The sequence below is a fragment of the Monodelphis domestica genome, chromosome 1, assembly GCF_027887165.1.
Source record: "Monodelphis domestica isolate mMonDom1 chromosome 1, mMonDom1.pri, whole genome shotgun sequence".
Lineage (NCBI taxonomy): Eukaryota > Metazoa > Chordata > Mammalia > Didelphimorphia > Didelphidae > Monodelphis > Monodelphis domestica.
In genome coordinates this window covers 312086321-312114106 of record NC_077227.1, presented here as the reverse complement: position 1 = coordinate 312114106, position 27786 = coordinate 312086321, and the positions used below count along the sequence as shown (strand labels likewise).

The following is a 27786-nucleotide window of genomic DNA, read 5'->3' as shown; positions in this document are numbered from 1 at the left end:
AATAATTTGATAGTATGTTTCTTTTGCTTTTTGCAAACACTTTTGTATTATATTGGAAGTAATTGTTCATTGAATCTTGATAGAATTCACTTGTCAATAATTTGTTCCCTGGGTTTTTTCCTATGAAAGTCTATTGATGGTTTTTAAATGTTCTTTTTCAAAAATTGAGTTGTAATATAAATAATATAAATCTCTTTCTTGCATTCATCTGAGTTGTTTATATTTTGCAAATATACAATCATTTAAGTTGCCAGTTTTACTGGAATATTTTGGGGAAATAGTTTCTAATATTATCCTTTATTTCTTAATGTGTTGTGAATTCTCCATTTTCATTTTTGCTACTGATGATTTTATTTGTTTTTTTTTAATTAAGTTAGTTTTATTATCTATCCCCTGTTCATACACGCACACAGACAAACAGACACACACACACACACGCATATGAACAATCAGCTTTGGGCATAGTTCCAAATCACTCTCCAGAATGGTTGAATCAATTCACAATTCCACCAGCAATGCATTAATGTCCCAATTTTTCCACATCCCCTCCAGCATTCTTTACTTACCTTTGATGTCATGTTACCCAATCTGCTAGGGATGAGGTAGGTGGTACCTCAGAGTTGTTTTGATTTGTATTTCTCTGATTATAAGAGATTTAGAACACTTTTTCATGTGCTTATTAATAGTTTTGATTTCTTTATCTGAAAATTGCTTATCCATGTCCCTTGCCCATTTATCAATTGGAGAACAGCATGATTTTTTTGTACAAAAAATTTGTTTTAGCTCTTTATAAATTTGAATAATTAGACCTTTATCAGAGGTTTTTGTTATGAAAAATTTTCCCCAGTTTGTTGCTTCTCTTCTAATTTTGGTTGCATTGGTTTTGTTTGTATAAAAGCTTTTTAATTGAATATAATCAAAATTATTTATTTTACATTTTGTGGTTTTTTTCTAACTCTTTCTTGGTCTTAAAACCTTTCCTTTCCCAAAGATCTGACATGTATACTATTCTGTGTTCACCTAATTTACTTATATTTATAGACCCCAACTCTATTCCACTGACCCTCCTTTCTGTCTCTTAGCCATATTGTTTTGATGACCACTGCTTTATAGTATAGTTTGACATCTGGTACTGCTAGGCTACCTTCCTTCACATTTTTTTTCCCATTATTTCCCTGGATATCCTTCATCTTTTGTTCTTCCAAATGAACTTTATTGTTATGGTTTTTTATTATACAATAAAAAAGTTTTTTGGTAGTTCGATGGGTATGGCACTAAATAAGTAAATTAGTTTGGGTAGGATTGTCATTTTTATTATGTTAGCTCATCCTAACCATGAGCAATCAATGTTTTTCCGATTGTTTACATCTAGTTTTAATTGTGTGGAGTGCTTTGTAGTTGTGTTCATATAGCTCCTTTGTCTGTCTTGGCTGTTAGATTCCTAAGTATTTTATATTGTCTAGGGTGATTTAAAATGAAATTTCTCTTGCTAACTCTTGCTGTTGAGATGTGTTGGAGATATATAAAAATGCTGATGACTTATGTGGGTTTATTTTGTATCCTGCAACTTTGCTAAAGTTGTGGATTATTTCCACTTTTTAGTTGATTCTCTAGAATTCTTTAAGTAGACCATCATTCCATCTGAAAGAAGTGATAACTCGGTCTCCTCATTGCCTATTTTAATATCTTCAATTTCTTTTTCTTCTCTAATTGCTACTGCTAGTGTTTCTAGTACAATGTTAAATAATAGAGGTGTTAATGGGCATCCTTGTTTCACTCCTGATCTTATTGGGAAGGATTCTAATTTGTCCCCATTGCTGATGATGTTTGCTGATGGTTTTAGATATATACTGTTTATTATTTTTAGGAAAGGCCTGTCTATTTCTATACTTTCTAGTGTTTTCAATAGGGATGGGTGTTGTGTTTTGTCAAAAGCTTTTTCTGCATCTATTGAGATAATCATGTGATTTTTGTTGGTTTGCTCGTTGATGTCGTCAATTATGTGGATGGTTTTCCTAATATTGAACCATCCTTTCATTTCTATTATAAATCCCACCTGATCATAATGAATAACACTCATGATGACTTGCTGGAGTCTTTTTGCTAGTATTCTATTTAAGATATTTGGATCTATGTTCATTGAGAATATGGGTCTAACTTCTGGGTAAACATGGCTGCAATCTAGACGCAAATCGCTTCCTCTCCCTGATACAGAACAAAATCGACTACCTCAAAAGAGCATAAAAATCATCTTTGGAAGAACGGAGGGACTCTCCAGTACCCCACATAAACAAAGGTACATGGGGTTTGAACTTTGCCACACTATAAGAAGGAGGAAAAGCTTGCACAAAAACGTGAACTGAGCCGCTCTTCCCCGCCCCTCCTCCTCCACAGCACCAGAGTAGGGGATGAGAGCGCTCACCGGGACAGTGAGTGAGTGAGGAACATCTCTGTTTGGAGGGGGCACACCAGGGTCCTTGGGATCTAAAGACTGCTAGGAAAGGACCTCTCAGGGTGGTTTCAAGGGAGTACCCTGCGCACTGCAGAGCGGGAGTGGGAACGCGAGTGCTCAGACAGCGGGGCCCCTGCAAACTGCGAACAGTGAGGAGTCATGAGAGTCTGTAAAAACTGCCTAAGGCCAAAGCGTTACCTCTCGTTGTAGTGGGGGGGCCAGGCTCCCTGGAAACTGACTGAGATCACCAGATATCCACCCCTCAGAGCGGTTTTACAGGAGATTCCTGATCATCAGTGAGAAGAGGTCACAAAGCACCAGGGCGGGCACGCTGAGCACGGGGGACGGGCCTGCGAACACACCCGGGAGGCTATGAAGAAGTAGTCTGAGGCAACCTAAATCCACAGAAAACCCGCCCATATCACCCAGACCTCAGACCAAAAAGGAAAGGGGGAAAAAACCACCGAAGGGATGACTCACACGGCCCAAAATCAAGCCTCCAAGAAAAAAGGGGGAAAAGTGACCATTGAAAACTCTTATGGCAAGAGTACCCAAAGAAAAGAAGAGAAAGAGAATTAAATTCAAACAAAATCAAAACATGCCCCCCCAAATGGAAATCATCCACAAGCTCTGGAAGAATTTTGGAAGAACTCAAATTGGAGCTAATCCAAAAGATGGAAACCTTTTGGAAAGAAAAATTGGAAAAAACCCAGAAAGAGGTCAGCAGCCTGATACACAAGACCTCACAATTGGAGAAAGAGCTGGAAGACTCTAAAAGAAGGGCAGAACAAACTGAAAAACAAATCCAGTCCCTAAAGACCAGAAATAAGCAACTTGAAGACAGTGAGCTTGCAAAGCCCAAGAATTAATAAAGCAGGGGGCAGCTGGGTAGCTCAGTGGATTAAGAGCCAGTCCTAGAGACGGGAGGTCCTAGGTTCAAATCTGGCCTCAGCCACTTCCTAGCTGTGTGACCCTGGGCAAGTCACTTGACCCCCATTGCCTAGCCCTTACCACTCTTCTGCCTTGGAGCCAATACACAGTATTGACTCCAAGACGGAAGGTAAGGGTTAAAAAAAAAAAAAGAATTAATAAAGCAAAGCCAAAAAATTAATGAATTAGAAGAAACCATAAAATATCTCACTGACAAGGTGACAGACCAGGAAAACCGAGGAAGAAGAGACAACTTGAGAATTATTGGTCTGCCCAAAAAACCAGAGATAAACAAAATCCTTGATACTATACTACAGGAGATTATAGAAGAAAATTGCCCACATGTTCTGGACAAGGGGGCAAAATAGAAATAGAAAGGGTTCATAGAACACCCTCTATACTAAATCCCCAAAAGACAACCCCCAAGAATGTGATCTCCAAATTCAAGAGCTTCCAAGCTAAGGAGAAAATCTTACAAGAAGCCAAGAAGAGGAGCTTCCGATATAGAGGGGCCCCCATAAGGATCACACATGACTTACCTGCTAACACTTTGAGACCCCAAAGCATGGAACATGATATTTAGAAAGTCAAGAGAACTGGGTCTCCAACCAAGAATCAACTGTCCAGCAAAACTGACTATATACTTCCAGGGGAAAGTATGGGCATTCAACAAAATAGAAGATTTCCAAGTATTTGCTAAGAAAAAACCAGAACTTAATGGAAAATTTGACATCCAATCACAGAAAGCAAGAGAAACTTGAAAAAGTAAATATGAAAGAAAGAGAAAAGGAGAAAAATCTTATCTTTTTTCTTTAAGTCAAACTCTCTTCTATAAGGACTACATTTATATCAAATTATATATATTAATATGTGGGGAAATGTATTGTGTAACTCAAAAATTGTGTGCATATAAGAGTAGTTAGAAGAATCATGCATAGGGAAAGATTGGGGCATCAAGAAGATTTGGTGAAAGGGGGGAAAGAAAGAAAAAGGGAGGGAGGGAATCAATGATACTAAGATTTACTTCAAGAAATAGAGGGGGGGAGAAAAAAACTAAATAGAATAATCTTTCCCACACAAAGATACACAAGGGAAGGGGGGAGGGGAAGAATTCTCATATGAGAAGGAGAGGAAGAGAGCACGAAGTGGTATTACTTAAACCTTACTCTCAGTGAAATCAACTCTGAGAGGGAAGAACATCTAGATCCATTGGGATCCTGAATTCTATCTCATCCAACAGGGTAAGAGAGAAAGAAAAATTAAGGAGGGGAAGGGGGGAGGGAGTATCAAAAGGGAGGGAAGGAGCGGGGAGGGGGGAAAGGAACAAAAAAAAGGGAGGGGCCAGAAAGGGAAGCATTTCAAGGGAGAGAACTAGGGGGACTGACCTAAAGTAAATTACTGGTATAAAAGGCTATAGCTAAAGAAGAAAGGTAAGAATTAGGGGAGGATATCAAAATGCCAGGGAATCTACAAGTGACAATCATAACTTTGAACGTGTATGGAATGAACTCACCCATAAAACATAGACAAATAGCAGATTGGATTAGAACCCAAAACCCTACCGTATGTTTTCTTCAAGAAACACATATGAGGCGGGTTGATACTCACAAGGTTAGAATTAAAGGAGGGAGTAAGACCTTTTGGGCCTCAACTGATAGAAAGAAAGCAGGAGTTGCAATCATGATATCTGACAATGCCAAAGCAAAAATAGACCTGATCAAAAGGGATTGGGAAGGTAAATATATTCTGTTAAAAGGGAGTATAGACAATGAGGAAATATCACTAATCAACATGTATGCATGAAATGGTATAGCATCCAAATTTCTAATGGAGACATTAGGAGAATTGAAGGAGGAAATAGACAGTAAAACCTATTAGTGGGAGACTTGAACCAACCACTATCAAATTTAGATAAATCAAACCAAAAAATAAATAAGAAAGAGGTGAAAGAAATCTTAGAAAAACTAGAATTAATAGACATATGGAGAAAAATAAATAGGGATAAAAAGGAATACACCTTCTTCTCAGCAGCACATGGCACATTCACAAAAATTGACCATACATTAGGTCACAGAAACATAGCACACAAATGCAGAAAAGCAGAAATAATAAATGCAGCATTCTCAGATCACAAGGCAATAAAAATAATGATCAGTAAAGGTACATGGAAAACCAAATCAAAAACTAATTAGAAATTAAATAATGATACTCCAAAATCTTTTAGTTAGAGAAGAAATCATAGAAACAATACTTTTATCGAGGAAAATGACAATGGCGAGACATCCTTTCAAGCCTTTTGGGATGCAGCTAAAGAGGTAATCAGAGGTAAATTCATATCCCTGAGTGCATATATCAACAAACTAGGGAGCACAGAGATCAATCAATTGGAAATACAAATAAAAAAACTCAAAAGCGATTAAATTAAAAATCCCCAGAAGAAAACCAAACTAGAAATCCTAAAAATTAAGGGAGAAATTAATAAAATAGAAAGTGATAGAACTATTGATTTAATAAATAAGACAAGAAGCTGGTACTTTGAAAAAACAAACAAAATAGACAAAGTACTGGTCAATCTAATTAAAAAAAGGAAGGAAGAAAAGCAAATTAACAGCATTAAAGATGAAAAGGGGGACAGCACCTTCGATGAAGAGGAAATTAAGGCAATCATTAGAAATTACTTTTCCCAATTATATGGCAATAAATACACCAATTTAGGTGATATGGATGAATATATACAAAAATACAAACTGCCTAGACTAACAGAAGAGGAAATAGAATTCTTAAATAATCCCATATCAGAAAATGAAATCCAACAAGCCATCAAAGAACTTCCTAAGAAAAAATCCCCAGGGCCTGATGGATTCACCAGTGAATTCTATCAAACATTCTGAGAACAGTTAATCCCAATATTATACAAACTATTTGACATAATAAGCAAAGAGGGAGTTCTACCAAACTCCTTTTATGACACAAACATGGTACTAAATCCAAAGCCAGGCAGGCCAAAAACAGTTCCACTAGCTCGGTTTGTATCCCAAAAAGATCAAAGGAAAAGGACTTATACATACAAAAATTTCTAGCAGCTCTCTTCATAGTAGAAAATAATTTGAAATCGAGAGGATGCTCATCTCTTGGGAAATGACTAGACAAGTCATGGTATATGATTGTGATGGAATACTTTGTACTTTATCTTGAAACCAGTTATAAGTATTTATTTAAAATATTCAACCATTAAGTTCAAATTTTATGTTAATTTTTGTGTTGCCTCTTATTCTAAAAATAATAGCCCTTCATGATGGGCAAATAACTAGTTTGAACAGATACAACATCAGAACAGACAATAGAGACAGCTTAAATATTATCAAAAGCCTAAATTAAAAGATCACTTATGGTGCTTACTCGATTTTACAAGTACAATTACTGATGGAAAGAATGCTTTTTGCTTTGTATCAGTGCTCTAATGTAGAATAATGAAGTTTAATCAAAATGACATCTTGAAAATGTACATGCAGAATATGTTAACAAGATAGTTTTTTTTAAAAAATTATACTATTAATAAAGATAAACAAAAATTTAAAACCTTTATTTTGACAGCAAAAAGTTTGCTTACATTGTATAATGTTATTTAGGGAATTGCTAAGCCTTCTTCAAGTAGGAGAAATAGATATGGGCCACTATTGGCCACTATTGAGATCTAAACAGTGCCTGGAGAATTGATTATATGCAGAGTAGCTTTGAATGATTCCACTTAATGGTGGGAACTGAGCCTGTTAGCTTAAGACATTTTAAAAAGTCTTCCTATATTATTTTGCAAATGCTTAGGTAAAAACAGGCTCATTTAATTTCATGTTCTTATATACTGTTGAAACCAATATGAGGAAAGATTTATTTGATGTAAATGTGCTAGACTGTATTGATGAAGCTCAGTGTTACAGTGAAACTCAGGTTTAAAAGCACTAATTACAAATTCATCCTCTTGTGCTGGTTGGGCACATTACATTCTTTATTTGCATAAAGAAATATAAGAAATATGATTGAACAACTACATATGGTTTTTTAAGTTGCAAGAGTAACCAACTTTATAATTATACTTTTTAAAAGAAGATTCATTGCAAAACTGTGTGATAAATTTGGAGACATAACAGGGCAATTTCTAAAATTATAAAACATTTAGAAGTGTATTTGAGCTTTAAAATATAACAGTTTGATAGTAACACAAGTGAAGTAAATTTATTTGATAACGATTTTCTCCTGATACTTTTGCATGCTTTTTGAGGACGATAATAGCCCCTATCTCAAAAGTTATTGTTAAGGATCAAATGAGATAACTATAACTTGATATAAATAAAAAATTTGATCTCAAAATAATTATGAATATCAATACTGAAAAACAAACATCTGTTATATAAATGGGATTTTATTATTATTGTCTTGTAAGTTATCAATATGAGTTATCAAATTTTATCATTTAATAAATTTTTACATAGTAGGCTATTTTACTTATATAGTTAAGATTTGTGTGTCATTTAAAAGAGTAATACATTCTTAATTTTTCATAAATAAAATATAAGTAAAAATTATTTGCATAAACAATTTTTTGAAAGTGTGAGGTCACTATATAATTTTTGTCAAGAAAAAAGGAGGTTATCAATACCACAGGTTTGAAAATCATTTAATTCATGATATCTTGGCAGGATATATGAGGTATTTATTTTCCCAGAATATAATTTTTAGCAAAAACAAGTATATTTTACAAGTGTCATATAATGAATTATGTGGAACTTCAAGCATTTTTTGTGTCCTAGCTAACAGTAAAATTAATGAGAATGATGTATTTCAGAAACTTTGCAGTGATGCTCAAGTAAAAGTCTTTGGGAAATGCTGCCAACTAAAACCTGGAGGAGACAGTTCTTCTTCTTTGGATAGTTCTATTAATTCTTCAGATACAAAAGAGCAGTGTCCTAAATACCAGGTAAGAACACTGTGCCCTACCTTTGTTTTACTTTATAGTCATATTTTAGGTGACCAGAATATTTAATTCTTTAAAACATCTTTTAATTATTAAAGTGTGGTTTCCAGGCTAAGAGAATTTCCTCTACCAATGCAGGTCAGCACCTTCTCTGCTGGTTAAGATTCTTTTAAGAGTTCCTAGAGCACTGAGAAGTTAAGGGACTTAAACATAAGTCATAAAGTCAGTGTTTCAAAGGGAAAATTTCAACCCAGGCCTTACAGGTTACAAGACCAGCATTTTCTCTGTTTCAACTGCCTCTGTTGAAGTGTGATGATCTATAAAATAATAACATACTCCAGTTGTATCAATGAAATAAAACTTTTCTGCTGAACTTCCTATCATGACTGAAAAGACACAAGATGCATTTCTAAACATTAAAAATGAATTGTAATTCATTTTAAATGTACTGTCCCCCAAAAACGGTCCTATAGATAACAAAATGTTTGTAGCAGCAAAAAGATTATGATTCTCTGAGGCCTTAGGTGATGGTTAGTCTTTTTTAGCAGTAAAGTATTTTTTCATTTCAAAAAGTGTGCTGTCCCTTTAAAATATACTTGTAGGCCCATTCATTATCTATGACTCCTTATAACCATGTTGGTGAACCTATGGCACACCAGAAGGGGCTACTCCCCTCTCCCTCTATGGATGCCTGAGAACATTTCTCACATGACACACGCCCGGCCCCCCAGCAGCCCAGTCTATCTGGAGTAATGCGGAGAGCCCACATGTGTCATGAGGGTTGCAATTTGGGGACTCAGTCTCTAAAAGTTTTGCCATCACTGTCTTAAACTTGTCTTTGAGCTCATTAACATTGTACATAGTAATAGTGCATTGACTTCAAGCAAAGCAAAAGTCATGTAATACAGATATAGGTCTGACCTTTCTACTTTCATGAATAGCAAATACTTAACTTAGAAATATTAAATTATAATTGTATGAGAAAAATAAAACCTATAAAGCATTTAACTTTTGTAGGATTGTTTTTTATTAATTAGAGAGGAAGGGGTTCTTTCTCTTATTGAACAGAGACAAGAGCTCAAGCTCTAGCATCCTGTCTCTCTCAAGCCCCTGCCAAAAAAGCCCTGACCAGAAGCCCCACCCCTGAGAGGCAGAGCTACCCAGAAATCCACATCTTGCTTATGTCAAGAGGAGAGTGGGGTGCTAGGAAATGTAGTCCTGGGACACAAATTTCCACTTAACATTCTCCCCACGATCCTTTGGGAGACTAGTCACCCCAGTAGATCATTTATTAAACATAAACTTAAAACTCCAAAGAGGGGGCAGCTGGGTAGCTCAATGGATTGAGAACCACGCCTAGAAATGGGAGGTCCTAGGTTCAAATCTGGCCTCAGCCACTTCCTAGCTGTGTGACCCTGGGCAAGTCACTTGACCCCCATTGCCTAGCTCTTACCACTCTTCTGCCTTGGAGCCAATACACAGTATTGACTCCAAGACAGAAGGTATGGGTTTAAAAAAAAAAAACTCCAAAGATTTTCAACTAAAGGTACATACTATTTATAAGGGAAAATTACAATAATTTGGGGATGAGAGAAAAAGAACAAAACCAATTAGGGGGGCAGTCCCCTTTGGCACAAAAGTGTGCATTCAAAATAAATGCATTCACCCCCCCCCCCACCAAAGTTCAATTCAGTACATCCAAAAGTTCACTCAGGATCTTCTATTGCAATGTGTGGTCTTTGCAAGCATATTCATGGCACCTTCTGTTAGCAGTTCACTTTTCTGGATTCTGGGAGGTAGAAAGCTTCTTATCGTGCAAAAGAATTTAAACTTTGCATTATAAGGTAATAATACATTCCCCCTTGAGAAGGATATTGACAAACACATGGATTACTACACAGGGATACATGGCTAAGTTTTGAGGTATATGAATCAATGCCAAAGAAGAATATCAGAAACATCACAAAAATCCAAATAAAAGAGAAAAAGGCTAGTACTGGATGAAATATAAAATATTCAAATCTTATAGGTAAAAATCCTAAATAAGGAAAAATAAAATTATAAGAGGTCCTTGAATCAGGGCCCAATTAAAGTGATCTATGTCCAATAAGCCTGCAATGGCAATCATGCACTTATCTACTCAGCAGCCAGGACTACATTAAATTGCCACAGTATGAAAAAAAGGGGACTAGATTTTTGAAGCAAATGACAAATATCATTCCCTGGTCTGATCTTTCCTTATCTCTCAGGAATAGGGGAGACAGAACAGCCAATATTAGGTACTTGATAGAAAGTGTGGTACAAGGAGTCCTTTGTCTAACATATCAAACTCCCACAACCTCGAGTCTCACACAGGATTCAAGTCCTCTTGTATTGGTGCAGAATCTCATCAATCCTACCAGGATTGGTTTGTCTCTTTGACCTGTGTGATCATTTGGCACTATTCAGGTTAAGTCTGTGCTCCCTCGTCACTGTGCAAGTGAATTCTGTGTTCCTTTGTGATCCCTTCTCCTGGAATCAGACACATTCAGCAAGCAAAGTCCCATAATATTTAAACAACCAGGGGCAGGTTTTTACAATCTAAAGCTTTTGGTTATGCAGGTACATTTAAGGCTAATGGATATTTTAAACTTATGCTAGTGCAAAATCAAAAAAATCTTTGTAATACTGTTGATGTGCTTCAAGGTACAAAAAATGGAAGAAAGAAAAAAGGAAAACTCAGATACTATATTGCACATGCAAGGAAAAACAATAATAAAAAATGTTTTAAGAAATCAAAAATATATAGTTCACAATCAGTGACACTGTGTCAGCCAAGGGGTGGTAGAATACAAAGGTTTCTCACCCAAGAAATGAGATCCATTTCCTTTTTAACTTAGCCATGATCCACAGTATGAGTGCAAATGATTTTTACAAAGTAATGGGTTTATAAAACAGTAGTACAGTAGCAATGCAAAATTCACAATAAGCATATCAACTTATTTAAAGGTTACTAATACAAGTTTTTTCAACTAGTTTATGGACTTCTATAAAGGTATTTTCTAAGGTGCAAGTATAGGACAATACAAATAGAGCAACAGAATATATATATATATCCAGAAGCAAAAATATAATAGCTGAAAATGACATAGAATAATAACAATATTATAGATTAGCTAACTTATATATTCTTAAAAAAACAAAAATAAATCCCAAAACAAACATACAGTAAATATGATAGGATATAGTTACTCATCATCTATAGAAGGTGCTCTCTTTACACGGAAGCAATGGATCTAAGAGTCCTTTTCTCCAATTTTAATAGCTGTTGGAGTGGTTAACAGGACTTGGAATGGATTGTTATAGGCAGGTTGAATTTCCCCAGTACACCAGAAGTTCTTTATGTAAACTTTGTTATCTGGGGAAAATCATGGAACGAGAAGTCAGGACTTCCTTTTACAGCAGCTTCAGATTCATGGAGTTCTCACAATTTGGTCTGTAAATCTCATATATAGGAGGCAAGAGAAGTATCTCCCCCTAGTAATAATGTATATGCAGGGGAGAAAGGCTTAGACTGTATATGAGAATGTCCAAAAAGCATCTCAAATAGTAAGATGTATAGATCTCCTCTGAGCCTGGTCCTGAGATAAAATAGGGCCAGAGGGAGAATTTCAGGTCATTTTATTTTATTTTTTGGTTTGTAGGCATTTTTTTTATTTTTTATTTTTTTGGTTATAATACTTTATTCCCACCCACCCACCCACCCTTCTGGCAGCCAACGCGCAATTTCATTGGGTATTACTTGTATCTTCAGGCCATTTTAAATGAGTCTCAGTGCACAATTTTCCAAACATAGTTTTAAGTTCTTCATTCATTCTTTCAACTTGGCCTGAGCTCTGTGGATGGTATGTTACATGAAATTTAGGAGTTATCCCCAAACATGAGTAAATCTGAGACAAAATCAAATCAATAAAATGAGTTCCTCTATCCAAATCAATGCATTGATAGGCCAAAGTGGGGAATAATTTTTTTAAAAGCACTTTGGACATGTGATACCCAGTGGAATTGCGCGTGGGCTATGGGAGAGGTGGTGGGAGGGGGCAGAGGGAAGAAAAGAAAATGACTCCAAGACAGAAGGTAAGGGTTTAAAAAAAAGGAGAGAAAAGTAGGAGGGGCAAGGAGGAATGAGGAGAGGGACAAGGGATGAAGAGCAGGAAGTGGAGTGGAAGTAGGAGCAAGAGCACAGGGCACAAGGCAGGAATGTAGGAACGTGGCTTCCTGGCCTTTCGTGTGGGCAGGGAGGGCAGGGAGCCTAGGAAACTCCAAAAAGAGTTTGGGGGAGGGGGGGTGTTACTCTACTTACTCAAAGATTCTGGAGTCCCACAGACTGAGAAGTTAAGGGACTTAAACATAAGTCAAAGAGTCAGTATTTCAAAGGGAAGATTTCAACCCAGGCCTTATACAAGGCCAACATTTTCTGTTTGTTTTTTTTTCTTATTGAAGCCAAGTTATGAATGACTTTAAATGCCAAACAGTAGTTTATAGTTGATTCTGAAGATAATAGAAAAACCATAGGAATTTATGGAGTAAGGGAGTGACATGGTCAGATTTATTCTTTAGGAATATAAAAGTCAAAATTAAATATCAATAATAAAAATATTGCATTTTAAGAGATTTATTTATGATCATTAGAAATCAAGGAATAAAGAAGATACAAAATAAATATCATGTGCCCATGTCTGACCAGCCAGTTCAAACACCCGCCTTACCACCACCAAGCTTGGGACAGGAAGTAAAGAGCTGCCATCCTTCAAATCCTTGCCTAATATCCCCTGACTACAGGAAGTATGTAAGGACAGGAAGTCAGTGGGCTCCTGGGAAATAGATCTTTTTTTAGGGTAACAGATTTTCAATTATACAGGAACATCCCTTTTACAGTTGGACAGGAGAGATAAACTTGAAAGAAGGAAATTAATTTCAAGGACATTTTAGAAGTCCCAGTGAGAGAAGATGAGAATATGAGTGGTGATTATGTGAGGTGAAAAAAAGGGATATAGATAAGAGACATTCTAGAGATAGACATAATAATATTTGGCAACAGTACCCATCTTTTGTTGTAAAAAGCCATAAAAGATAACAGTAGCAACACCTTTAGGAAAAGTTGTTGTTGAATAGATTGTGCTATTACTTTAACCATCTATAACATTACGTTACTTATTCAAAGAGATTCCAAATAGTATAATAGCTCAGTATTTGGAACTGACCAGAAAGGATCAGAAATGCCAACTGTACAATTTTATTCTGCTTTAGTAGCTTTTTTTAAAAGACTGTTTTCCTTTTTGAAAATTTGCCTTTTATTTGTTGTAGAAGAAAAAAACACAACCACTTTTTATTATTTGTTCTGTTTTAAAGAGATGATGATTTCAATCAAAAAAGGGGAAAATGCTAATACCTTGATAGTTACCTCACTTACCACATCTATAACAAAATTAGGACTTAATGATTTCATAGTTCTGAGAAAATCATGCTAGTATTTTATGCCTATCGTTTTTGTATAGGCCTTGAATAATTATTTTTTAATTTAAAAATTCTTCAGATTTATTGTGGATAATATTTTTTAAAATTAGCCTTCATTAACAATTAAGCAAATTTTAATTTTAAATTTAATCTCTCAAGTTTTAAAATTATGATTTTGCCTTTAACAAATTTTGAGATTAGACAAATTTTTGCCCTCTTATCAACCTGGATATCATTTCAGGTCCTTTTTTGGAAGTGACCCTAAATGTATATCTTTCCTAATAAAAGAACAAGACTATAGTGATAGGCAGGAAAACCCAAGTCTACCACACCTGAGCTAGCTTTAACCACTGTTGGTCATCTTCCTACAAAATAAACTCTACTTTTTCTAACCATCTAATTACCAAAAGCCTAGCCAGAAGAAGTCTTACTGACTACCTACAGCTTCTAAAAGCTATTGGGTTGACTTTTACATTCCCACAAACTTGGCTGTTTTTGTTACTTAGCTAGTTGCCTATTATCACTGGCTGCTGGACTAATTTACTACCACTGAAATTTGGTGATCTGGAGATGACCAGTAATCCACATTTGGAGCTACAAAGTCTGTTGATCATCAGGCTGATTGCCCACCATCATAGATCCAAAATCTAACTGCTTCTGTGCCAACTACCCAACCCTAGGGGTTGCCTAGTAAAGTAACAATAAAAAACATTTTCTAGGAGTCTTGCTAATATGGTCAAGAAAACTTTATTCCCTCATCCTCATAAGTTTAATGATATTGTAATTATGTGGGGACTTCATCTGTGCAGCGATTTGCTGATACATCCTTTCTTCCATAAGAAGAAAAGCTCATAAATTTGTTAAACTTAATGATCATTTCACTGTTTGTAATATGAGGAAATAACATGGGAAACTATTTGTTTTCATAGGAAATAAAAACTATGGAAAGGACTCACTGTTTTAATGTATTTCAGAAAACTGGATAGCTATATAAAAGAAAATAAGATTTGAATCCACATGCCAAACTATACAACACAGTTAATTCCAGCTGGATAATAGGCCTACATATAAAAATGAAGTATACAAAAAACAAACAAAAAAATAACGAAGTATACCAAAGATTATATACCAAAGTATACCAGATTGCTGGATTCTTATAGGAAAATAATCTGGATATAATCTGTATGTGTGGGTTTTTTTTTAATCCCAAGTATCATAGTCTTTGATTCAATAATGCCACTGTTGATAAAATAGAAATTCTGAGTGTTATCAACAACAACAAAACAGGCTATCTTTTAAAGAGATTTATAGTAGTAGTATTTCTAAATTTACAAAAACTAGGAAGACTCTAAAAAAGTAAAGAATAATAGGTGCATTATTAAATACAGTGTGGCATATTAGCATGTTGCAGTATAATCATCAATTAAGATAGATAGGTACAAATAATATAATGAAATCTAGAAAGACTTTTATGAAACAATGCAAAGTGAGCAGAACCTGAAAAGAGAACACATTGATCACAACTGAATAATATTTAATCTTTCCCAAATACATTTAAAAACAATTTTTAACTTTTTTTATATTTTGTGTCCCAAATTCTCTCTCTTCCTCTCTTTCCTCCCTGAGATGGTAAATAATTTTATATGGATTTATATGTGTAATCATGTACAACATTTTCTATATTAATCCTTTTGTTGAAAAAAAAATTTTAATGTAAAACAAGACCAAAAAGATTTTAAGTAAAATATAATATGCTTTAGTCTAAATTCAGGCTTCATTAGTTCTTTCTCTGGAGACAGATGGCATTTTTCATAATGAATCCTTTGGGATTGTCTTAGATCATTGTATTTCTCAGAATAACCAAGTCATTCAGAATTGTTCATCTTGGTCATCATATGTAATACTGCTATTACTGTGTACAGTGTTCTCCTGATTCTGTTCACTTCATCTGCTTCAGTTCATGTAAATCTTTCCAAATTTTTCTGCAATCATCCTATTGATTATTTCCCATTATGCAACAGTATTACATTACAAACATATACCTCCACCTGTTAATCCATTTTTTTTTCCAAATTGAAAGAGTTGCAAATCAAGTTCATTTGACTTTACTGATAATGTTTAGCAATGCATCAGAAGAAGGGAAGAAATTTATTTCCCTCTTAATCCCTAGGTTAAATGATTTATTTGAAGCATGGAAACATAGAAAAAGTGGTATAGGTACAGATTTTTTTTAAAAAGCTACATAAACTTGATTTTAGGCCAGTTAGATGAGGGCACTTTCAGAAGGAGTAAGTATTTTTCTCAAATATTTCTCATAAATTTAGAATATTCCTACATAGGTCTTTGGAATGTAGGAATCCAAAATGGTTTCTTGGATCGGTGATTTGTAAATGTAGTTAATTCATATGAGTGTATTTTGATTAGCTGGCTTTTCAGTACTAAATTCGAGTTTCTTCAGCCACATCTTGTCAATCTTCTGAAAAAAAAAGCCAACCCTTGATTATTGTATATGTTAACATGTTTAATTGGATTCTGCAAAATTCAGTAACAACAGCTTTAAGAAATAATTTTACTCTCCATTCCTTCAAAAGCTTTTTTTTACTACAACTACTAACAAGTAGCTCAATGATCAATTTCATTTCTCCCTTGTAAAAAGTTAAATATTCAGATTTTTTCATTAGACATTGAATAATCAGGAGTTGATAATGGCACTAATAATTACCTTCGAATTCATCAGAGAATCAAAAGGTATAGTTAAACCCATATCTAAATAAGAATTCCTCCTCATAGCATATCGAACAAGTAATCATCAAGCTTTTGGTGGGGAGAACCATCTACCTCCCAAGCATCCCACTTCACTTTTAGATCTAGCTCTAGTTTAAAAATTTCCTGACATTAAGCCTAAATTTGCCTCTTCGTTCTAACACATTGATCCTTATTCCTGCCAAGAGCCAAGTAGAATAAGCTTAATTTTTCTTTCAAATACTTAAAGACATCTATCAACATCTGTTTTCCACACCACTTTCCTCCCAAATTTTCCCTTTGTTAGGCTAAATCCCTAATTCTTTCAACCAACTCCCATTATGTCCACATGTCTCTTCAGGGTCCTTTCACCATCTTAGTTTTCCTCTTCTAGATACTTTGCAGCATTTTATCATTATCCCCTTAAAATGTAAAGCCTAGAACTGATTGATTTTCTTGAAAATTTTTCTTCTTTATCTTATTATGAGTTCCTAGAAGTGAAGTGTTTCTCATATAAAATAATTTTGACTTAAGTTTAGCTCTTTACATTTTAGCCTTTGCCTTTATAGAACTATTAAACATTATAATGCCAGTGTCATGGGAGCTGTGGGCATATATGCAGAGATTGTGTGCTTCTGACCAGCCCAATCCCTTAGTGGGCACTGGGCAGAAAGAGCCACTGACTCGGTGACTCTCTTTAAAAGAGTTTTATCCTGCCCTTTATCACTCTCTTCTCTTCCCAACTGCAGATCATGTAGACCAATTAAGCTTTTTCTTAAGAAATTGGGGTGGGCGAAGGGCTATAAAACTGTGCCTACCCTTTGATCCAGTACTGCCACTACTGGGTCTATATCCCAAAGAAATAATAAAAAAAGGGAAAAGGACCTACTTGTACAAAATATTTATAGCTGTTCTTTTTGTTGTGGCAAAGAATTAGAAATTGAGGGGATTTCCATCAGATGGGGGATGACTGAACAAATTGTGGTACATATTGGTAATGGAATACTATCATGCTAGAAGAAATCATAAACAAGATGGATTTCAGAAAAAGCCAGAAAGATCAGCAGAAACTGATGCAGAGCAAAACAAGCAGAACTGGGAGAACATTGTATGTAATGACAGTGATATTAGATGATGAATGATTATCTGTGAAAACTGTCTATTCATAGCAATGTACTGATCTGGGATAATCCTGAAAGACTTATGATGGGAAATTCTTTCCACCTCCAGAGAAAGAACTGTTGGAATCATATTTCACATTAGTAAAATTTGGAGGGGCAGGCTTTGGTTATATTTGATGTGCCCTTTTAACAGTGACCAATATGGAAATGAGTTTTACATGGCAATAAAAAAAAGTAAAGAAAATGGGGAGGGGTAGAATTGGAGTGGGACTGGCAGCATGATGGTAATCCATGTATGGCAGCTATATAGCAAGAAGTGCATTGTTACCCCTCTCCCATAAAGGGCCTTGAGTAGTGCTGATAGGGTAGCTAGAAAGAAAATAAAATAAATATCCACTGAGTCAGAAGCTCTTCATGCTTAACATCTAGTAAGAGTTATATCATCTCCATGATGCCAGAATCCTTTTAGTACTGAGTCACACATATGACCAACTCAAAACAGTTTAAGGCAACTATGTGCATTCTCATTTGTCCCTATTACACTGATGTGACTATTTTAATAGTCACACAGATCCTCTAAATATTGCCATTTTGCCTTTTTAGGGTTCTCGGTGTTCTTCTGATGCCAATATGCTTGGAGAGATGATGTTTGGCTCTGTAGCCATGAGTTATAAGGGTTCTACCCTAAAAATTCATCAAATTCGGTAAGAGTGCTTCAAATTTTACTTTCATTAGGATAAGATAATTTATATGATGAAGAGTGATAGACTGTTTTAGGTACTTTGGAATTTAATGCTATTTACATGCTGGGTTATTAATCTTCAGAAACCCATCTGATCGTACATCTTTCTGTAGTTTTATATAGGGTTGATCCTTTGCTCTCAATGGCTTTTTCAGTGTAGCACAAACTCTGGTCCTACCAATCTGGAAAGACTTCAAGTATGATCCCAGTAACAGACTGTGCCTGCTGTCTAAGGACCAACTTTACTGAGTTCAAAGAGGCTCAGCAGTAGCAGGTTGGCCATTAGTTTATAAATTTTTTGGCCAAGCAACCTGTAGAACCAATAAAAATGCAAAAGGGCTGTCTGCCTGTTGTAGCCACTTCCACAAAGGCAGAATTAAGAAATTAGCCAAGGTGGGGCAGCTGGGTGGCTCAGTGGATTGAGAGTCAGGCCCAGAGATGAGAGGTCCTGGGTTCAAATATGGCCTCAGACACATCCTAGCTTTGTGACCTTGGGCAAGTCACTTAACCCCCATTGCCTAGCCTTTACCACTCTTCTGCCTTAGAACCAATATCCACTATTGAAGACGGAAGGTATGGTTTATAAAAATTAAAAAAAAAAAAAGAAATTAGTCAGGGGATACTAAGAATTACACAGTTTTTAGAGTATCTCTAAACATAAATGTATGTTCTAGTGCTGCTATTTTAATTGTGGATTTTTTGTCCAACAATGTAATTGTAATATTGCAGAAACTGGGCTAGATCCGTATTGCTGCCATCACTCATGTTCAGGACCTCATCACCTCTCACCAGCAATTTTGGGAGAGCCTGCAACTAATAGATTTCCCTTCCTCCCATCTTTCTTCCTACAATCCATTCTTCACTCAGCTGCCAAAATAATTTTTAAGCACAGGTCTGACCTGCTCAAAAATCTTTAGTGGCTCCCTTTTAACTTTTAACATAAAATACAGACTCCTTAGGCAACTTTTTAAGGCCAACCATAAACCAACTTCAGTCTACTTTTTCAGATTTATTTCATGATATTCCTATTAGCTATGTCTCAAACTACTTTCTTCTGTGCTTTTAAACAATAACTTCTTTATGTCTTGAATACAGTCCCTCCTTAGTTCTGCCTTTAAGAATCTTTGTCTTCCTTCAAACTCAGTTCAGGTTGCTACCTTCTTTACTGAAATCCTATCCTTATTCCTACCCTAAGCCCAACTGATATTCCAAAAGCACTTCATCTGAAGAGCTCCTTTGCCCCATTACTTCCCGCTATATTTTATACTTATTTGTATATATCTTATGACCTCTCCTTAATAGGCTATAACATGCTGTTTTCCTTTTTTGGTTCTCAGGTCACATCAAAGTGCCTTACATAAAATTCATGCTTAGTAAATCCTTTTTATTGTTGTTGGTGATGATGGCTGATATTACATGGAACATTAAAATAATTTTAAAACTAAATTTTATGTCAACATTTAAGGCTTACAGAAAGCTTCACATATATGATTTCATTTGGTCCTCATAACCCAATGAGGATAAGATCTTACCAATTTATTCCATTTTAATTATGAGGAATATCAGAGAGGTTAAATGACTTATCTAGTAAATGTTAGAGGTAAGATTTGTCTAGGAGTCTCCTGACTCAGTGTCTCCTATCCTAAGCTTCTTCACAGACACTTAGATGAAGATCTCTGATACTAAAGAGTATTAAAGTTTTGATTGACAAAAATTACAGATTGAGTGAATCTAATTGTGTTCTATACTATGAAGGGAGTAATCTTATACTATAATAACATTACATCCATCAATGTGGAGTAAGCATAACAAAATATCTGAAAATACTATAGCTTGCCTTTAATACTTATTTTCTCCTTTATCCTCATAGTTCTCCTCCCCAGCTTATGCTTAGCAAAGTTTTTACTGCACGTACTGGAAGTAGCATCTATGGAAGTCTAAACACGTGAGTATCTATAGATTCAAAAAGAAACCAAAATGAAGAACTTAAGAAATGAACTGAGAAACCTTATAGGATTGGGAATTAATATTAAAAATATTATTTATGGTCAGCAATGTTGAGTCAAATTTCCTTGTTCTCTATCTGTATGTTGTTGAAGATAATGAAAGTAATGAAAACAAGATTTTCTCTAGTTGAGTCTTTTGGAGCAAGAGGTGTTGTTCCTATCCTCCTGACTTAGTAGAAGGCAAATATAGAAGTATATAAGACATACACCATTGAAGTGTATATATGAAGTGTACATTTATATTTATATATATATGCTACATTATGCAAGCATAAACAGATGGGGGCTAAGCGCCTGGTTCTAGGACCATAGAGTTAGAAGGGACTTCGGGAAAATTGAGTTTGATACTATTATTTTATAGCTGAAGATGTGTTAGAGTGCTAAAATGACTTGCCTAGTATTACACAAGTGCTAAGTAGCAGGGCTCAGAATCAAAATGAGATTTTCTGGCTTCACATCCAGTGATCATCCACTAAATCATGTTGCTTATTCCCATACAACCAGAATCCTTTTCTGTGTTTTGCTTTGCCATATTGCTCTTAGCAGTGTTGTCTCCTGTATGTCTCTTCCTGAGACCAACAGTGCTAACTTAAAAAAAAAAACAACCTTATTTTCAGTTTTGTGTTCCTTAGCCCAAGTCTAAGATAGTTATATAGCTACATCTTTTCTTTTCTTTTAGGTGATATGGGGAAAAAAGCAAGAGTCCTATAATGTCTATTTCTCAGAAATAAAGAATAAAAGCCTTTTATCATAGGGTCTTTAAAATAAAAAGAAATTGTCTTTCTAACTATAATAATTTAGTAACACAAAGTATAAGTAAGGATACTAAAGTCTGACTGGATGTTGGAAATTTTTGGACCAATATACCTTTTCTAAAAACTTCAAAGCTTTAGAAGAGATAGTCTATAATATAGAAATATGTTTTGCATACTGCATAAGTATAACCTATATCAAACTGCTTAACATTTCACAAGTGGAGTGGGGATAGAAGGAGAGAATTTGGACTTCAAAAAAATTTTAATGAATGTTAAAAATTGTTTTTGTATGTAATTAGGAAAGAAAGTATTATTACAATAAAGGGGAGAAGGATAGCCTAAGGAAAAGGAAATTAGTTGAAACAAGAACTCTAACCAGTTGAACTACTTTTTGACCAATATCGCAATGATTTAGGCTCTTAAAATTATTAAAAATAAATTTGAGGTTTTTGTTATAGAGAAATTAGTCTTAGATTTTAAAGACTGGGATTTTACACAGATTTCCTACCTTATTCCCTAATGGTTATAAAGCATTTCAAAATTTAAAATTTTTATTATGGATTATTACTTGGATTTCTAAGGATGTTTAATCTTTTTCTCCTAGTTGAAGAGTAATCTATCTGTAAAATACTTTGAAATTGTTCTTTTTTGAAAAATAGCATTGATTAATCAACTTATTTCCATCTCTTCAGGCTACAAGACAGTCTTGAATTCATTAATCAGGACAATAATACATTAAAGGCAGATAATAACACGATTATCAATGGGCTTCTTGGAAACATAGGTAATAAATTCCTTTGTTCACTAAGTTACTTGTAAATTCTTTAAATTTATATTTTAACATCGTGATAAAAGTAGTTCTGAAATAATTCTGAATTATAACAGTTGTTTTATAAGATAAAATACTTTCAAATGTTAAAAATAGAAAAGAATTTTCATTTCTAATCCTGTGCAGCCTCTTTTAATCCTTCTTATGTTGGAAAACTAAATACCTAATTGATCTTTTTTTTATATTTAAATGGCATATGATATTGTTCACTTTAAAATGTGCTTCGCTATTGACATACGAGTAAAATATCTTAAAAGTCTTGTAGCTAACTTTGTCATGTTTTCTAAAACAGATAACTGTCCCTTAGTCATTTCAGGATAAAAAAAGGACTAAATTATTAGGAGAGACAAAAATAATTGCCCAATCTCCCAGGCTAACAATAATAACTAGTATTTATATGACACTTTAAAGTTTGCAAAGTTATAAATATGTCATTTATCTCACAAAAACCTTTGGTAGATAGATGCTATTATCACCCCCAATTTACAGATAACAAAACTAAGGCTTAGAAAAGGTTACATGACTTTCCCAGGGTAGTGTTTGAACCTGGATTTGAACTCAGGTTTCTATGATAATCCAAAGAGATGATTTGGAATACCAAAAAAGTGAAATTTAGCATTCAGATGGGTGTCCACAGTATATAAAAGAAAAATTCACTTTCATGTTCCTGGAAGAAGTTTCTTAATTACACCAATGAGGTCAGCAAGGTAGTTCTATGGATTGAGAGTCGGGCCTAGAGACAAGAGGTCCTGGGTTCAAATGTAGCCTCAGACACTTTTCTAACTGTGTGACCCAGAGCAAGTCACTTATCTAGTCTTAATCACTCTTCTGCCTTGAAACCAATGTTTAGTATTGATTCTAAGATGGAAGGTAAAGCCAATAGTATTGGCTCCAAGGCAGAAGAGTGGTAAGGGCTAGGCAATGGGGGTTAAGTGACTTCTCCAGGGTCACACAACTAGAAAGTATCTGAGGCCAGATTTGAACATAGGACTTACTGTCTCTAGGCCTGACTCTCAATCCACTGAGCTATCTAGCTGCCCCCGCAAAGATTAAAAAAAAAAAATTTATACCAATACACTTAATTCTTTTTTCCATGGATTTTGTTGTTGTTTAATGTTCTTCTGAGTAATAAAAGCTTAACTTCCATAAAGGCTTTGGGACATTTGATTTAACTTGAAAATTATTTTAATTATATTGCTGTACATTGCAATTCCCAGATTTTTAAGAGCTTTGTTATTATAAGAAATATACTGTGAGAATATTGCACTAAAAAATAAATTGTACTAAAGAATAGAATTTTTTGCCTAATTTCTTAAGTATAACCATATTTTTTTCCTCAATTCCTGAGTTTTTCAATATATCAGTTATGTCTTCATAAAAATTTGAATTCTCTCCTTTAATTCAGCATTTATTTTAGAATGAAACATTTCTTACTTTGGACATAATGGGCTTTATTGAATAAAATGAGTATTACTAATAATAGCTTATATGTGTATTGTCCATTTGAATTTTCCATGCTTTGCATATATTATCTCATTAAATCTTCACAATAACATTGGAGTTAGCTAATAATAATATTACTATTCAATGGATGAAAAAACTGACTGTTAAAAGAGATTAAGTGATTTGCCCAGGGTCACACAGCTAATCAGTAACTGAATTGAAACTAGGTCTGATTTCTAGAGAATTTTTTACCTTTGAAAACTGAAGAATTCATTAACATTTATCTGTACATTTCTCTTTGTACTGAATTCTTATTGACATACAAGTACCATTTACTCATATTAACACTGTATTATACAAGGTTTTTTTTTTTCCAGAAAAGGAATAGTATTCCTTCTTTTACTGTACTTCTTGTTGAAAGAATGTCATGGAAGTTGTCCTCTGGAAACATAAAAATCATTTCAGAAGACGAACAATTTCTAACCATTATGATGGTGATCTTGGACTTTAACGAAATATCTAATGCCCTCTGAAAACAAGGGAAACAATTTTTCTATGTAGGGTAAATTCAAAGTCCTTTAATACATTTTGTTTTTTGTTGTGTTTTTTTTTTTAAGCTTCATGTACTGCACCATGATTTATAATCAAGAACTTGAGAGGATTTTTCCTTATCTTTCCAGTCTTCCTTGAGCACACCAAAATCAGAGCTTATGAAATTACTGCAGAGTAGTGTTGAAGAAAGTTCAGTCAACCCCCAAATTTGACTTAATAAAGATTTTAAAGCTAACTAAATTAGATACAGTTAACTGGTAGCCTAGGGACTTGTTAGCTTGCAAGATGGCCTTTATTCAATTTCTAAAGAAATTGTGCTACAATTTGTCATTATCCTGTCCAGGAAGTGTTTGATGTCCCACAGTTTGCTGTGGCTGCATTAATCCTTAAATAGCTAGGAATCTAGCTTCATAGAAATGCATTTGGAACTCTGGCTTTTATAAACTTCATCTCCCTGATCTGAATTTTATTTCCATTTCCTATTTTGTTTCTAATTATAACCTGTTAATTATGGATGAACCCATTTCAACTTTGTTTTAAAAGTTTGTGTTTGTTACTATTTCTTGTTATGCCATATTTTCTATTTCCTTGAGCATCAGATTGATGCTTTTCTCCTTTTTCTAAAGGAAGAATACCTCTACAGATTCTTCACTGACCTATTTCTGGTTAGGCTATGCAATTTTTATTATTTAAACACATTATAACCAGCCTGAGAGTGTCTGATTAACAAGGGTACTACAGCTTGAACTTCAGTTCTTATTTATCGTAAAATTTGTTTTCTTTCATATCTGTTGGTCTGCTCCTATGTTGCTTTATCTTCCTTTTGAAACCAGGTGCCATTCAGCTTTACTAACTTCATTCTTTCATATGTATTTTACATTTTGCCATGTAGGTCTTTCACAGCTTTGCAGCCCTAGGCGGGCATTCTCTGAGCAAGGCCCGCTCCGCCTGATCAGGAGCGCCTCTTTCTTTGCAGGTTTGCAATGTGCCGTGTGGGTAGACTAGTTGGTGTGACCAAGCTACTAGAGTTTCGTAGTTTAGCTTTGGAAATAAGACACCAGTTGAAAATGACTATGAGTACATAAGAAATGAGAGCATGAGATCCATCCTCTGGTTATGGAATTTGTTTTTACTATTCACGGAAATCACATTTTCATTGGAATTGAGTATTTTGGAAATCCTATTTTCATGAAATTATATTTTGGTGATTGTTTCCAATATTTCTTTGAACTTTGGACACATGCCAAACCCAATTTTGGTTACCTTTTTGCTGCTCAGAAGTAGAAATCATTAATTTTAATATGCTACTCAAATTTCCTCTGAAGAGGTCTTATTTCTATGGCTAAGTAGCTTTTGTTTCTTAGTTCACCAATTACAAAAAAATTAAATCCACTCTTCATTTTCTTGTAAGATTTCTTGCCACACTCTGATATAAGGAATTTTTTATAACTAAGACTCAGTTGAACAAGTACCATTAAAATTCTAATATTCCTCCCTATATTTGTTTAAATCACATAATGATTGATAATTGAAAAAGCATAGAATCTATGCTTATGCTTTTCTTATCCAACTGTTGCTATTCTTAATTTCCTAAATACAGTACAAGTTTAAATTTGTCTGGCTGAAATCTTAGCAGGACTTGGATAAGTTTACCTACTTTTTTTGGTTCACAAAAAATTTGAATTTGGCCTTTGGTTCTTTCTATATTAAATAACTACTCATTGTGTTCTATATATGATCTTCAAATAAATCTCTGGGCTTGTTCAGCTTAGCAGCAATTCTTGGTGTTGGGGGTGTGCCATACTGCCAAGAAAAAAGATAAATGAATGCAATGAGATGAGCATGATTTAGTTTTGATCATTAAAAGGAGTGCCACTGGTCTGAACAAAATTTGATTTTGTACTTGACAGACTTGCCTTTCTTTACAGTTCACAGTAACCCAATGGACATGCCTGGAAGAGAGCAGAATGAAGACAGAGATAGTGGCATAGCACGCTCTGGTAATGCATTTCATTAGTTTAGTAAAGGGGCATGGATGTTTGGTATTGATTCTTTGTTATGATATAGTTTTTCAAGCCCAGTTGTTTGGTGTTTTGGTGTCATGAGGAAAAAAAACAGAAGTAGAAATTATTTAATAATATTGTAGTCAAAAATAATGAGACTCAGCCAATGCAAAGTGAAAAGTGCCCATGTTTCCATTATGTTGATTTTTTTTGGCCTTATTTATTTATTAGAAGGAAAAGTCCTGTTAGAAGTATAAGGAACCATTGTGTGATACTAAAAGGAAAAAATTGAGGAATATTTATAAAAGATAATTTTTTAAGTTTCCAGAGACTGTGGCAAGAGAGCAATGATTTGCACTTGCTACAGTTCTGATTTCCCAAATAACAAGGGGAATTTTACAAAGAGATTCTAACTTTTCTCTGCAGTGTAAATTCTTTCGTGTAGGTTTTGGTCATCTCAGGTCTTTTCTAGTGCTATGTATAAAACCAGTCCAGGCATCTCTGCCCACAGTGAATCTTGTCCACATGTTTGCACTGTGGTTCCTTGTGATATTTTGAATGTAGGAAAGAGAGACTCTTAATCTCTCAAACTTGTGCTTTCTGTATAAATTGTGGCAATGAAGCTAAGTTACTAAATTTTAATTTCCCTAATACAAAGTACAAAGTCACTGCATTTGTGAAGATATTTCTCCTTTCCAATCCAACAATCTTATTCTGTGGCTTTTTAAGACATAGCTCTTAAATTATCCTTTCCTTTCCTCTAATTAGATTCTTTTCTCTCCAAGGTAAAACTTTGCTTTCATTCGTTATATTTAACACCATTATGCATTTTTATGTTTGTATCTGTGTAGTTCTCATTGTTCCAGAATTAATTTCCCAAGTTTGGTTTTTCACTGAAGCAGTGTTTTACTGCAACACTTTAGGCCAGTTGATTTTAAAGCCAAAATTTTCACATATCCCACTTGTCAAAGATGTGCTTTGTTGAACAAGTAATGTAGATAGATTACCTTATTAGTAACCTATGCCAGTTTATAAGACTATAAAAGTTTAAGGTGATACTCCTTATTTTTAATGACCGTGATATATTAATTCACTTAACACTTTCAGATTTTCTTGCTTAAAACCCTGAACCTTGAAAGATTCCTTTTGATTGGAGATTTTGGAGAAGATTGTTTTCTTTCAGTAATACATTTTTTTAAAACAAATAGGATTTTAGGGGCTCATGAAGAATTAATTGAAGGTCAAAAGTTGAAGGTTTAGGAAACTCCATATTTTGGGTTTACTTTTTATTGTTCCATTCATGACAAAATGTTTTTTGATACTTATGAGCAATTGAATTTTAAATCATAATTTACAATATTCTTTTTGTTTTTATTGTTCTAACAGCATCTCTTAGCAGTTTGCTTATTACTCCATTTCCTTCTCCAAACTCCTCACTTACCAGAAGTTGTGCTAGCAGTTACCAACGACGCTGGCGACGCAGTCAGACAACCAGTTTGGAAAATGGGGTCTTTCCTAGGTGGTGAGTGAATTAACAAACCAACAAATTTTTTTTTATTTCTTGACTTTTTATCAGTCTCACTTAAATTTTCACTTTGCATTTATCTTTTTAAAAATATAGTTGTCAACATATATTTATATATACATATATTATTCTCATTCTGCTAACTTTGCAGTGATCTTTTCATAGTTTCTTTTAGGTGTTATTTATAATAAAATTTATCAAAGCTTTAACAACTAACATAT

General features: G+C 34.4%; 1 protein-coding gene across 3 annotated transcripts in view; it reads left to right on the top strand.

The window, feature by feature from the left end:
* The window catches only part of FNIP1 (folliculin interacting protein 1), a 136999-nt gene that overhangs the window by 77102 nt on the left and 32111 nt on the right, over positions 1 to 27786 (top strand). For 2 of the 3 annotated variants that reach the window (XM_007473410.3, XM_056811143.1), the window contains 7 exons: positions 8223 to 8354; positions 18314 to 18414; positions 20323 to 20397; positions 21906 to 21997; positions 24930 to 25013; positions 25966 to 26037; positions 27427 to 27562. In XM_007473410.3, coding sequence (XP_007473472.1) covers positions 8223 to 8354; positions 18314 to 18414; positions 20323 to 20397; positions 21906 to 21997; positions 24930 to 25013; positions 25966 to 26037; positions 27427 to 27562 — 692 coding nt within the window. The remainder of the gene's footprint in view (positions 1 to 8222; positions 8355 to 18313; positions 18415 to 20322; positions 20398 to 21905; positions 21998 to 24929; positions 25014 to 25965; positions 26038 to 27426; positions 27563 to 27786) is intronic. The other variant, XM_007473411.3, reaches the window with a different exon arrangement.